The sequence below is a fragment of the Hemicordylus capensis genome, chromosome 5 (assembly GCF_027244095.1).
Source record: "Hemicordylus capensis ecotype Gifberg chromosome 5, rHemCap1.1.pri, whole genome shotgun sequence".
NCBI lineage: Eukaryota > Metazoa > Chordata > Lepidosauria > Squamata > Cordylidae > Hemicordylus > Hemicordylus capensis.
The window spans coordinates 15,581,929-15,596,772 of record NC_069661.1 but is presented as its reverse complement, the minus strand read 5'-3'; the positions used below and the strand labels follow the sequence as shown (position 1 = coordinate 15,596,772).

The 14,844-nt window shown below is 45.1% G+C and overlaps 1 protein-coding gene across 4 annotated transcripts in view; it reads right to left on the bottom strand.

Moving 5' to 3' along the window:
- The window catches only part of FRAS1 (Fraser extracellular matrix complex subunit 1), a 383,137-nt gene that overhangs the window by 43,244 nt on the left and 325,049 nt on the right, over window positions 1-14,844 (bottom strand). For all 4 annotated transcript variants that reach the window (XM_053252057.1, XM_053252060.1, XM_053252061.1 and 1 more), the window contains 8 exons: window positions 14,513-14,692; window positions 12,930-13,054; window positions 12,672-12,812; window positions 11,124-11,351; window positions 10,304-10,417; window positions 5,323-5,473; window positions 3,759-3,918; window positions 1,406-1,568 (listed from right to left, as the gene is read on the bottom strand). In XM_053252057.1, the coding sequence (XP_053108032.1) occupies window positions 1,406-1,568; window positions 3,759-3,918; window positions 5,323-5,473; window positions 10,304-10,417; window positions 11,124-11,351; window positions 12,672-12,812; window positions 12,930-13,054; window positions 14,513-14,692 (1,262 nt within the window). The remainder of the gene's footprint in view (window positions 1-1,405; window positions 1,569-3,758; window positions 3,919-5,322; window positions 5,474-10,303; window positions 10,418-11,123; window positions 11,352-12,671; window positions 12,813-12,929; window positions 13,055-14,512; window positions 14,693-14,844) is intronic.

The following is a 14,844-nucleotide window of genomic DNA, read 5'->3' as shown; positions in this document are numbered from 1 at the left end:
GTTGCCAGTTCCTGACCTGAAGGCAGCAGTGTTGTTTTAGGACTGGGCTGTACAACTGTGGCCCTCTGGGTGTTTTTTGGCCTACAACTTCCATCATCCCCAGCCACCGTGTCCAACAGCCAGGTATTATGGAAGCTGTAGACCAACATCTCCAGGAGGGCTGAAGTTGTGCAACGCTATCTTAAAATTCCTACAGCAATGAGACATTGTTCAGGAACAGTCATTTCCTCCCTGATACTGCACCCCAAAAAGCTGCCCCAGGTGGAGCTCTTAATCTTAACCTATACATGGTTTACTGCCATCTCCAGTTGAAGCTCTTACCTGCTCACCACAGAGATGAAGTAAACCAGTCAGGTGGCAGGGACTCTGAACTAGTACTACCTGGGCCTGTGAGCATTAAGGCCCCAGAGCATTGAAGGAAACAGGCATGTGCAACCTAAGTTCCTATGATTGACAGGCAGCAGGAAGACTCAGGATTGTCCAGGTCTGCTGTAAGCCCTGGAAGTCTGCCTTTGTCTGGTCAGCAGAATGTCACTTCCTGAGTACTGCATTCCAGTCTCTTGCCCCAGCCTCCAGCGCAATCAGTAGCTCCAATTCAAGTCCCCTGCTCCAGCAAATATCTGCAGATGCCATGGCCCTGACCTCAAGCAACTGCCAGGACTCAGATCTAATGGCGAAAAGTCGGGCAAATCCCCAGTAACAACACTAGTTGCTGAGGTGCAGGCCACAGGCCCCAGCTATGAGGATGAACCAGGCAGTGAGGAGCCCCAGAAATCCAGTCCCACACCCCCAGAGGTGCTCCCCTCTGAGCTAGATTCATCTGAGGGATCAGACTCATTCACATCAGGAAACACTTGTCCTTCAGTGCCTGCTTGTTGATGCAGGGAATGCATAAGTTAAGAGTTGGCTGAGAGATAGCAGAGAGCCCAGCTCCAGGCCCAGGGGCCTCCCCTTTAAGGACCCACACTCTGCAGCAGAGAGGTGAACCTGAGAGAGGTTGATGGAGCCAAGAGACATAAAAGGGCTCAGTTGGAGCTGGGATGCTGGTGGGTCAACGTGTTCTCCTGGAGCTCTCCAAGGTCCTGAAGCCTTGCCTTGCCAGAGACCAATACAGGATACAGACAGAACTTGGGATGTTGGAGAAGCCCCTACTAGATCTGGATGTGGGTACTGTTGGCTTGCCCTGATCCACCCAGTCCAAGAGGCCCAAAATGGCCACAAAATTTAATTTGCAAGCCTCTGGAACTGCCCTCAACAAAACATTATCTCCTGTACGTTAACAGCCATGTGACACGATGAGGTTCTGCCCATGAAGCTTTTCCTGGCCATAGCCATCCAATTGCCCACCCTTTGTCTATTGTGGTGTAGGACACTGGATGTTTTCCTGGGTATTTCCTGAACTCACCTGGCCTGCATACTCCACATAGTCCTGTTCTCCTGGGTGGGAACTGGAGCCAGAAGTTGCTGTTCCCTGCTCAGTACGGCACAGTACAATAGCATATTGTTTGAGATTACCAGTCCTCTTCACTGTGACACTGATAGAGCCCGCCTTTTCACTGATATTGTACCTGTGAACAAATGAGACAAAATAGGTCCTTCAGGTTTGCAGACAAGGTCCAGCTCAGGGACACACACAGTGTGGGGGAAGGGGGAATCCCTTAATTGTGAGTTTGTGTCCCACTGATTTCAATGGGTCTTCCATATGCTTAACTAGGCTGTTTCCAGAATTTGCTAGTTCAGACCTATGATTTGTTACACAACTTAGAACTATAGTTTATATCAGTTTAATTAACTGCAATCCATCTGCCTTCTTCTAGTTTAGTCAAGAATGTACAAGCTGCCTCAATTATGGCCAATTCAATTTAATCTAATTAGTTTAATTCAGCTCTGGTGGGGAGGGGGAGAAACAGAAGCAGACAAAGAGGCAGCTTGGAAGAGACTTAGCCGCACTAATCAAGTCAAATAATGTGTCCTGCAGCACATGGTAAATTTCAGCCAAACGCAAATAACATATATATTCTGAAGTAGAAGTCTGAAGTCAGGTCTTTGTTCTTACACACGTGGACAAATTTGTTGGTACCCTTACAGCTCATTTAAAAAGTGTTTTATGCCTCCTGAAAAGCAATTGTCCCATGTATACCTGCATGCCTTTGATACGTCATTGAGTAAAGGAAAGCAAGTGTGAAAAGAGATAAAGTATTGTTTATTCTACAAATTGTTTATTCTAAAGTGGCCTGGACACATTTGTTGGTACCCCTAGAAAAGATAATAAATAATTGGATTAGAGTGATTTTTCAAATTAGCTGTTTTCTTTGATTAGTATCACACATGTCTCCAATCGTGCAATCAGTCATTCAGCCTATTGAAATGGAGAAAAGTAGTCACTCTGCTGTTTGGTATCATCGTGTGTCCCACAATGAACATGGATCAGGGAAAGCAAAGGAGAGAGTTGTCTGAGGAGATCAGAAAGAAAATTATAGACAAGCATGTTAAAGGCAAAGGCTATAAGACCATCTCCAAGCAATTTGATGTTCCTGTTGTTCCTGTGACAACGGTTGCAAATATTATTAAGAAGTTCAAGGTCCATGGGACTGTAGCCAATCTCCCTGGATGCGGCCGCAAGAGGAAAATCGACCCCAGAATGGGCAGAAGGATAGGTAGACAAAAAGAAAAGGACAACTTCCAAAGAGATACAAGCTGAACTTCCAAGGTCAAGGTCCAAGAGTGTCTGATCGCAGCATCTGTCGCTTTTTGAGTGACAGTGGGCTCAATGGAAGAAGACCCAGGAGGACACCACTGTTGAAAGAAAAACATTAAAAAGCCAGACTGGAATTGGCTAAAAAGCATATTGACAAGCCACAATGCTTCTGATAGTTTTGGCAAGTGGAGTTTTTTGGCAAGTCACATCAGCTCTATGTCCACAGATGAAAAAATGAAGCTTTCAAAGAAAAGAACACCATACCTACTGTGAAACATGGAGAAGACTCGGTTATGTTTTGAGGCTGCTTTGCTGTGTCTGGCACGGGGTGCCTTGCGTCTGTGCAGGGAACAATGAAATCTCAAGACTATCAAGGCATTCTGGAGCAAAACGTACGGCCCAGTGTCAGAAAACTGTCTCAGTAGCAGGTCATGGCTCCTCCAACAGGATAACGACCCAAAACACACAGCTAAAAGCACCCCAAGAATGGCTAAGAACAAAACATTGGGCTATTCTGAAGTGGCCTTCTACAAGCCCTGATCTGAATCCTATTGAACATCTATGGAAAGAACTGAAACATGCAGTCTGGAGAAGGCACCCTTCAAACCTGACACAGCTGGAGCAGTTTGCTCAGGAAGAGTGGGCCAAACTACCTGTTGAAAGGTGCAGAAGTCTCACTGAGAGCTACAGGAATTGCTTGTTTGCAGTGATTGCCTCTAAAGGTTGTGCAACAAAATATTAGGTTAAGGGTCCCATCATTTTTGTCCATGCCATTTGCATTTGTGTTATTCTTTGAAATATTCTGTTGCATCAAAACTCTAAAGCAAAGTCTGATTTTGGTTAAAACGGAATAAACAATGATGGGTGCCAATTACTTTTGTCAGTTTCAAGTTATTTCAGAGACAATTGCAGGTTTTTCTTTTTTCACGGAGGGGTACCAACACATTTGTCCACATGTGTAGGTGATGACAGGCAGTTGCTAGGATCCTTCGCTTCGTAACATACACTGATTTCTTGTGGTGCCATATTGGGGAAAACCACTCCTGGTTGAGTTGCTTACCTGTTGTGCTGAAAGCTGATAAGAGACCACTGGACATGGAAGGTATTGTCAGTGACCATGGTGGGTCTGCTGTCCTTTACTAGAAAATGAAAACTGTCTTCTGTCTCCTGAGACTTCTCCTCATGCAGCACGTACTGGATCAATCCCAAGTTCACCTCCTCTGTTAGGAAGAGAGTCTTCAGTGCACTCATTCAAGTATTAAACTCCCCCCCCCCACACACACATAAGGCATTAGTGTATCCTCTTCGCTGACCCAGGATATTTCAGGCATTGCTGTATATGGCTTATAATTAATGCCAAATGTTAGAATTAATCAAGAACAGCCACAAAACTAACCCACTACTGATATTGTTTAGAAAGAGCCCCATAAATTATAGGCCCTTTTAATGCTTAATTTATGCAAGCTATATTTAAAAGCCCCATCTGATGGAACAATAAAGAATGGTTGACAATGGCTAATGTTAGGGGGGTTTTCTCTATAAAAAAGTGCTTGCAGAAGGACATTCTTCTAGAAGAAATATGTTGTGCCAGCTATGGGGGCTAAATCTGGAGCTTGCATACCAGCCGAATGCAGCACTACCACCAGCATGCTTGGAGTTGCACAACAGTTGTGCAACCTGTGGTGCACCTCTTTTTTTAAAAAAGGGGGAACTTTTGTGCAGGAGTGCTATTGCAAGTCTCCTGTTTCTTAGAAGACCTATGCAATCTTTTTGCACTCACACAGCTTTGCGTTCCACACAAGTGTTTTGTTAGTCGAGATGTCAGTCAGTAACAGCACAGGGGTCAATCCCTGCCTGGGAAATGTTGGCGATGAAACTCCAGCAACATCAATTTTTAGCACCCTTTATCCTACTGATCACTAGGGTCATTGGGAATAGTGTCAGTGAGGAAGCGTCTTCATCTTTATTTCCCCTCCTCTATTATTTTATTATTTAAAATATTTATACCCCGCCCCTCCAATACACTATTTTATTGTAAACAAAATACATATAATATACAATAAAACGAACCAAATTGAGCGAACAAGTTAAGAATCAGGTTAAAACTCTTGTTGTCTCTTGAATCTCTCTGCCTGAATTCTCCATTAGCCATGTGGCTTCTTTCTCTCCCTCTCTGCCCGACACTATGGGACACAGGCTTTTCTATCTAAGTATGTAACTTCCCCAATAAGCCTTACTTGCTTTTGACCAATATCTTGGTCTGTCTCAAGATATTCTTTAATGGGCTTGCTCTTCTCGTACACGCTTGCTCTCCTATAATTAGGGCGAATTAAACCTCTCCCCTCCAACAGGAAATGCAGGGATCTATGTGCAAATCCTGCTTTGCTGTTCTGATTCTTGGACTGCCCTGTTGCCAATGTGCTAGAGATTTCAATTCCCAGCAGGGGCATGCAGTGAACAGAGTGTCAGGACTGATGTAAAAACTCTAGGGAAAGACGCACCATCTCAGTTTCACCCAAGTCCTTCAAGTGTGTGCCTCGATCATGCCAGAAAATATAGGACCATGCTGAACATGTGGCTTGGCATGGGAAAGATAAATGTGTCTCTCAGCATTGCTTTTCTACCTTGTGTAAATGTAGACACCGGTTCTCCTGGCTGCAACTTCTTCTCCACATAACCGTGCTTGGGCCCTGCCGTGATCTCATAGATCAGCTGTTTGTCTTCCGTATCAGGATCCACAGTCAGTAGCTCCTTCTTGGTGATCAAATTTTTGGGCTAGATTGAAGACCAATGAAGAAAGCATGATGATGCCAATTAAGAAACTCTTATATGGATGTTGTCAAGAATTCCTAGGCTTGTGTGTGAAAGTTAACTATGACCCCACCTATGGCTGCATCCCAATGGCTACACCTGCAAGTCTGTATGGTTGGCCCTTGAGAATTTCTGAAGCCTAGCTCCGATTGCCACATAATGCTTCCCTGAGGGCTCAACCGAAAGAGATGGAAGAGGGACTGAAAAAGAAAAGGGAAGGGAGCATCGGAAAGAAGTTACTGAGGGCTGCAGGGTCTGGTCAATTCCCCTCTGGGGAAGGATGGTAGCTCACAGGTAGAGCATCTGTTTCACATGCAGAACGTCCCAGGTTCAATCCCTGGCAAGTCCAAGTAGGGCTGGGAGAGAGACTTCTGCCTGAAACCCAGAGAACAATTCGTTATGGGGCGCCTAATGCCTAATGGGGCGCCTAACAAATAAAGTTGTTTTTTAAAAATAATAATAATAATAATTATTATTATTATCAACAACAACAACAATAATAATATGCTATTTACACACAGTCTACCAGATGTTATTGACTGGATTTGGTACTTTAATTATCGGGCCCTTTCCAAGGGTCTAGGATAACTAAAGAAGAATTAAAGATATCGTCGTAGTATTCGTGCTGTCCCGAGTAGTGTGGCCTTCTGTAGTTGATGTGTTGTAATTTTATGGATGCCCAAGGTGTCGAGATGGTGTTCAAATTCTTTTGGTACTACACCAAGGGCACCAACAACTATTGGCACCATTATTGTTTTCTTTTTCCAGAGTCACTCAATTTCAATCTGAAGGTCCTTGTATTTGGTTGTTGTTATTATTACTACTACTACTACTATTACCACCACCATCGTGGAGAGCCACTGCCAGTCAATGGAAATAATACTGAGCTAGATGGACCAAGGCTCTGACTTTGTATAAGGTAGCTTCCCATGTCTATGCGCAATCTTTTCACTTTTTATTTATGACCTTTTATTCTGTCCTTCCTCCAAGGAACTCATGGATAATCTCCCTCACCCTGACTTTATCCTAACAAAAACCCTGTGAATTAGGTGAAATTAAGAGATGGTGACTGGCCCAAAGTAACATCGCCAACTTTTTATAGCTGAGTCAGGATGTGAAGATGGGTTTTCCCTGGTTCTAGTCCAACACTCTCGCCACTACCTGACCTTATAACCCCTCCCAGGCTGCAGCATAAGCTCACTAAAAAGACTGCCCATTCCCCTAAGATGTGCAGTTTTTGTTTTAATGGCCAAGAAAGGCGGGGGGGGGGACCCCTGCTTTTCACACAGTAGAGGTTTAGACGAAAATCAGACTTCAGTTCTGCACCTCTTAACTGGCAATGGAGAAAGTACATGATTAATCACAGCAATTAATTAAGGAGAGCGTCCCACTGTAGGAATGCAAACACCACCAGCAGCAGAATAAGATGTCAAAGTGTGCATGCCTATGGAGCAAGGGGGCTATGCTAATGGGGCCATTCGCTCTACAGCTGAAGATGGATGATGGAACAGGCAGCAGTGGCCTGCACCATCCATCATACTGGCGAGCACTAAATTTTTAAAAAAACTGCTCCCTTTTGCTTAGAGTAATTACAGTCCTGCCTTTCCCAGTCAATACTACCTTGTGAAGTTTATAAACTTCATGCCTCAGAGGATCAGGTCAATAAGGTGTGGCTGTGAGGAAGACCTGCATACTTATGAGTTGGTTTAAATGGAGAGCAGAAACAGGCCCCGCAAGAAGGTAACGGAGGCACACCTGTCTCCATCAACAGGCTCAGTCCTCTGAATAGTCAGCCTGGGGGAACTCCACTGATTTTAGTCCCAGAAACACAATCCAGGGATAGAGTCAAAGGTGATGGCCAGGCCTTCACTAATATGGCTGACAATGTGTGTGTTTTGAAAAGCAAACTCCACCTACTCAAAAAGGCAAATGCCCTTTTGAGTTGACCCTCCTGGACTTCTTCAAATCTGGGGGTGACTCAAAATGGGTTAAGAACGTAAGAACAGCCCTGCAGGATGAGGCCCAAGGTCTAGTGAGTCTAGCATCCTGCTTCCCACAGCGGCCCATCAGATGCCTCTGGGAAATCCACCACACGGAGATGAAGGCAAACCCCCTCTCCTGCTGTTGTTCCCCTGTAACTGGTATTCAGAGGCATCCTGCCTCTGAGCCTGGTGGTAGACTACAGGCATCAAGGCTTGTAGCCAGTGGTAGACTTGATCACCATGAATGTGTCTAAGCCCCTTTTAAAGCCATCCAAGCTGGTGGCTGCCACTACAACCCATGGCAGAGAATTCCATAGATTAATTATGTGCTGTGTGAAATAGTACTTCCTTTTGTTGGTCCTAAATATCCTGGAAATCAGTTTCATGTGATGGTGCCCAATGGCCCAGTAGCTATTAGATGCCCCCCTCCCCCCATCCAGTCTCCACTCTTTGCTAGCAAAATGTGGGGGAACAGAGCCTCTCCCCACACTTGTCCGCATTGCCAGCGAGAGCTCTCAGCTAGCACCTGTCTGCCTGATTCTAAGATGAAGTGTCTCTCCTGATAACGTTCAGTAGGGATCACAGGGTTACATAAGAACATAAGAACAGCCCTGCTGGATCAGGCCCAAGGCCCATCTAGTTCAGCATCCTGTTTCACACAGTGGCCCACAGGTAAGAGGTGAGGGCATGCCCTCTCTCCTGCTGTTGCTCCCCTGCAACTGGCATTTAGAGGCATCTCGCCTCTGAGGCTGGAGGTGGCCCACAGCCCTCCGACTAGTAGCCATTAATAGACCTCTCCTCCATGAAGTTAGCCAAACCCCTCTTCAAGCCATCCAGGTTGTTGGCTGTCACCACATCTTGTGGAAGAGAATTCCACAAGTAGGTTATGCGTTGTGTGAAAAAGTACTTCCGTTCGTTGGTCCTAGATTTCCCGGCAATCCATTTCATGGGATGACCCCTGGTTCTAGTGTTATGTGAGAGGGAGAAGAATTTCTCTCTCTCCACTTTCTCCACACCATGCATGGTTTTATAGACCTCTATCATGTCCGCAGTCGTCTTTTTTCTAAACTAAATAGCCCCAGGTGTTGTAGCCTTGTAGCATAAGAAAGGTGCTCTAGGCCCCTGATCATCTTGGTTGCCCTCTTCTGCACCTTTTCCAGTTCTACAATGTCCTTTTTTAGATGTGGTGACCAGAATTGTACGCAGTGCTCCAAGTGTGGTTGCACCATAGTTTTTTATAAGGGCATTCTAATATTAGCCATTTTATTTTCATTCCCCTCCTAGTGATCGCTAGCATGGAATTGGCCTTTTTCACAGCTGCTGCACATTGAGTGAACACATTCAACAAGCTGTCCACCACAACCCCAAGATCCCTCTCCTGGTCAGTCACCGACAGCTCAGATCCCATCAGCGTTTACTTGAAGTTGGGGTTTTTCGTCCCAATGTGCATCACCTTACACTTGCCAACACTGAACCGCATTTGCCACTTTGTCACCCACTCCCCCAGTCTGGAGAGATCCTTTTGGAGCTCCTCACAATCCTTTTTGGATTTCACTACCCGAAAGAGTTTGGTATCATCTGCAAATCTGGCCACCTCACTGCTTACACCTGCTTCTAGATCATTTATGAATAATGATCTAGGATTGGAAGTTTTCTATACACCTGACCTCTCAGGGTTCAATATTTTAGTGCTTACTTTGCAAATAAACACGCTGCCTATAGTTCCAAATGCTACGAGGATGAGCTGCCCCACATCTGGATCTCTGTACAAGCAAGAGCTCCCCATTCAATTCATTCCTAGTAGCTGCTACACTCATGCATTTCAGTGCAAATATGGAACATTTGCTTACATGGTGCTCTGCATACACAATAAAGCCTTCTGCCTGTGTCCTACTGTTTACAGTGAATGGTCTAGGACAGGGACAGGCAACTTATGGCTCTCCAGATGTAGATGAACTACAACTCCTATCATTCCCAGCTATAATAAATTGTAGCTGGGGATGATGGGAGTTGTAGTTCAGCAACATCCGGAGAGCTGCATGTTGCCTATCCCTGATCTAAGAGTAGGGATGTGCACAGGACCAGTTTGGAGGCCTCCGAACCGGTTCAAACGGCAGGTGGTTCTGCCGGTTCAAAGGTGTGTGTGTGGGGGGGTGTACTACTTTAAGGGCAGAAAAGGGTGCACTTACCCCTCCCTCCGCTTTTCTCCCGTCGGCTCTTCACTTTTCCAAAGTCCATCGGGGCAGCAGCGTACCTCCCTGCCGCCCCGTTGCTGCCTTTACTGCAAGTAACCGGAAGTATCTGATGCGCCTGCAAGTGCCAGGCACTGGTGTGCGCACATTGCGTCTGCTGTGTGTGTGCGCAGCCAGCAAGCGTTAGGCACAAGTATGTGCACATCACATCCACTGTGTGCACGTGTGCCCAGCGCACGCCGGTGCGTTGGATACTTCCAGTTACTTCTGGTAAAGGTGGCAACAGGGCGGCAGGGAGGTATGTTGCTGCCCTGATGGACTTTGGAAAAATGGAGCGCCATTGGGGGGAAAGCGGAGGGAGGGGTAAGGACACCCTCCCCCGCCCTTAAAGCAGTAAACCCCACCCCCCGCCTTCGAGCCTCACCTGCCTGGTTCTGTGCACATCCCTATCTAGGAGTACCCAGTGCTGTCACACCATTAAAGCTAAGTGGATGTGGGCCTGATCACTGCAATGCCATAAATAAATATGATTGGTAGACACCCAGGAACCCATGTAAGCCACCCTGAGCTCCTTAAAGAATGGCCATCTTGACTGTAAAAGAACCCAACTGCAAACCTACCTTGCCATCCATGTACTCTAGCCACTGGAGGCCCAAGTTAGTGACAATTCTTGGGGTTCCATCGTCCACAGGAAGAATTTCCACTCTGAACCACTGGGGCACAGCTGTCACGATCTGAGAACACATCCAAAAAGCAAGATTTCTATATTTGCACCATACAATTCCCATACTGAGTTATCATAACGATTTATGCAGGATCTTTTGTATTCTGCATTCTTTTATTCCAATCCATATAAAAAACAACTCTTTGAGAGACGGTAGTTCTTATGTCCATTCTAAGGACAAATGGTAGCAGATTGCTCTAGCCACTGCAGTGCTGAAATCTAGCTTTATGTCTGCTAAGCTGAAGCCCTACTCTCTAATGCACCATGGCTATTTTCTGTTTATATTGCACTTTTCAGTTTCCAAAGTGCTTTGCAACCTGACTGTATTTCTCCCTCCTAAGAACTCTGTGAAGCAGGTCAATATTGTTCCCACTTTAGAGATGGAAGAGCTGAGGCTGAGAGAGAGAACAATTTGCCTTGGGCATTCCCCCACCTGCAGTCGGAGTCTTCCAGCATAGCTCATGCTTTGCACATAGAAGGTCTCAGGTTCAATCCCTGGCATTTCCAGGCAGGGCTGGGAAAGATTCCTGCCACTGCCAATCAGTGCAGACAATCCTGAACTAGATGGACCAATGGTCTGCCTTGGTATAACGTAACTCTCTGCTACTATGAAGTGGCCCAGGCCAGAAGCAGTTGTATCATGTGATTCTACTGCATGTGTGGATCAGCTCTGACCTGAAATCTAAAGTCACCATTTTGTTTTCATTTTCACTAACCTCTTTTCCATCCTCCTCCACAACAAAAAAGGGGTTAGTCCCATCAGACACTGTGAAGGTAAAGCGGTCTTTCAGTGAGTTGCTGCCATCATGACTGTAACTGATCCGGTTCTGGTAGATGTCCTCCATCGTGAAAGTGTGTGCCTGCCGGTAACGGTGACCATCACTGGAACGTTCGATTAGGCCATGGCGTGGAGGCTGAATGATGGTGAAGGTGAGGGATTCAGCCTGTGCACCAGAAAGGAATATGTGAAGAGGACACCAGGAGATGGGAGAAAGAGCCCTGGGAATTTCTTGAAAACCCTTCCAACAACACCATGTATAAGAGACCATTCCAAAATCTGGATTTCCAGATTGCTTCTTAAAAAGCTTAAATTGTTGAGTAGATTCTCACATTATATTCTGCATTCAAAGAACTAAGTCCACTGAGTCAACCCCACCATCGTCTCTGGTCTTGACTTCTTCCCACAACAGATAATTAACTCATCAACTTGCTATATTCAGTTTTCACTTCTCCACAATCATGATGACCATTCAGCTAGATAGTATTTTAAAAGGGGGGTAGGATGAGGTAAAGTAGAGGAGGATGCTTTATTAGTGGCTATTAGCCATGGCAGTTAAATGGAAACTCCGTGAACAGGGGCAGGATGCCTCTGAATACCATATCCTGGGGACAACTAAAAATTGGGAGGTCATCACCTTCATCCCATGTGAGAGCTCCAAGAAGCATCTGGCTAAAAACTGATGGAACAGAATATGAGCCTAGATGGATCTTTAGTATCCAGCAGACAGGACTGTACACTACATTGAGACAATAATTGGATCTGATGCAATGCAAGCCTTATCAGATAATTTTTCACCAGATCTCATCTGATGAAAATTTTTACCAATAAAAGGTATAATTTGATAGAATACAATATTGCATTCTATTGTATCAAATTGCATTGGTGGGTAGGGATGTGCACAGAACTGGTTCGGAGGTCTACTTGTTCGGAGGTCTACTTGTAAAGGGGAATCCGGTGAGGCTCATACTAGGTATGAGCCAGAATCACTCGAACCGCCCTGGTTTGAGTCAAACCGGGGCACATCCCTTTCAGTGGGGAGTGGTGGTGGGATCTCACCTGTATTTATCACAAGGGGTGGCCATATCCCACCCTCCCCAGGTATTCCCCAGGGAAGGATGCAATGATGTGATGCTGCTTCCTTCCCTGGGGCATTTTAGGGTATTTTCATGAAAAAAGGGGATGCAGCTGCTTAGAAGGCAAATCCATTTGCCATTAGAAAACTAAAGGAAGTTGGTTCTTCAATACAGGTAAGCCCCACCATCCAATACACTGAACCAATCCAATATACTGCCTCGATTTGATGCATCCCAACTCTTGCATAAGCAGCACAATGTGATACTTACTGGTATTAGATCAGAACAGATTCTGATACTGATAATTTCATGCACAGCCCTACCAACAGGACAGTCCTTATGTCAAACTGAAAAGCAGGTTTCTGTAGTGCTCCAAGCAGGAATGATGCAGAAAGGGTCTCTTGCCTTACCTCTGTGTCGGTATCTGCAGCTTTAAGCTCAAACTCCGTGATGGTTTTCCTCACTCCTTCCTGGACCCTCACTCCAAAGCTCTGCACAACAGGTAAAGAGTCATCGACTGGATTAATGGTGATGTCAAAGGTCTGGCTCACCTATTGGGAAAAAGTAACAAAGCAAAAATGAAAACTAGGTTGCACCTGAGACTTTTTTTTTCCATAGTCCAACTCTGTCTAAGCATTGGCTGAGAAAGAGAAAACCAGTCCACTCACGTCATGTGTCCCATCAGAAACAATGAAGGCAAATGTGTCAGAATGCTTCTCAGCCTCGCTAGTGTGGATGTACTGTATACTGCGGGAGATCAGATCCACCTGTCTGAAGGAGTTAATCCTTCTGCCTAGAGTGAAGAAGAAAAATAGGAAGAGGGGGAAAAGATAGCAGCAAATAGGCATCATTACTTATCAGAAAGATAATGAAAAGATAATCCCTTTCTCATCCAGAAAGGGATAAGACCATAGCTCAGTTGCAGAGCATCTGCTCTGCATGCAGAGGGTCCCGGGTTCCAGACCAGACATCTCCAGGTAGGTCTGGGAGAGACTCCTGCCTGCAACCTTGGAGAGCTGCTGCTGCTCTGTGTAGACAAAATGGAGCTAAATGGACCAATTGTCTGATCTGGTATAAAGCAGCTTCCTATGATTAATTATTATTATTATTTATTATTAATAATAATAATTAATGATTAATTATGATGAAGTAGAATTATTACTGTGCCATCCAGGTACATGGAGGAAGTAAGGACTGTGCAGCGGGTGAAGTGGTGGGGAGGGTTCAACACCTGTCCCTCTTATATTCTTTACTATGAAAGGAAGATCACCCCCTCTGATGCATCTAATGTGAATGGGCAGGTACATGAATGATAGTCTAGAGACATGTCTGGCTTTGCTGTTTGATCTTCCCCATGACTCACATCCCTTTACCAAAAGGTGGATATTTTAAAATGCATATCTTCATTTTATGGTACTTTTAACAACTCAGTCCTAAACATCCTTACTTAAAAGTAAGTCCCATTGTGTTCAATGCAACTGACTTCCTGTGATATGCTGGAGTTCAGCCTTAGGGTGCAAAGTGATTTAGAATCTCTCTTTCATTCATCCATTTTCACCACACGTCTGTGAGATCTCTCATCCTTATGCCCATTTTACTGGCAGCCTGACTGAGGTTTAGAGAAGGTAATAGTTGTTTCCCCAAGGCTGCCTATTGCATTCACGGCTACTAGGCACCAATTTGAATCCAGGTGTCCCAGGTTCAAATCCAACACTGAATCTACTACACTATACAAAAAGGGTACTAGATGGAATCTAGAGATAGCTGGTTGCACTCAAGTCCCAGGCTGTATCAATGGGATTAATGGGACTCTGCAGTTTATACTAACACAGATCTTGAGATATTGCCAACCCCAATTGCATTGCATGGGAACTGAAAATACTATGTATGGGTCAGTATGTATGGGTAGTATGGCTACCCATGGGTATGTATGGCTATGTATGGGTAGTATGGGTCAGAGAGGTCACACAAAATACTGTTGTAATAATGTATCTACTCTTAATGTCTGTAGATACTTAACCCAGAACCTGTTCCTCCCATTTACTGTGGGAAAGGAGCACATCTGAACACTGAAAACAAATTGGTATGATTTTTGTCCTTCTAAAGGGATCCACCCCAGACCAATTCCTTCCAAGATTTGAAGCACACAGTTAAGGTCTTAGATCCCATTGATTTCAATGGGACAACAGCAAAGGATTTGCTGATTTTGGATTGTGCTTATCGCTATAAAAAGCAGTAAATGTCTGTGAACCTGGTGAGGCAGTGTGCTCCAGATGTCCCAGCTGAGGCTGCTTGGTGATTCTGTACAGGAGATCACCGGGCTCAGTGTCCTGATCCGTGGCAGACAACTCAAGAGTGGTGATCTTCTTTACTGAGTTTTCATCCAGGGTCAGTCCTGTGTTGACGACGATTGAAGGGGGCAACTGGTCTTCTGAAGGCATCAGAGACAAAAGGGTTTGAAGGATCAGACAAATGGCTGTCTTTCCTTTCCCTTGCTGTTCCTCTCTCTCCTACACAAACATTCAAGATCAACTAGTTTTTCTAAGCCAGTCAGTCTTCAGGGAAATGGATATTTATTTTTGC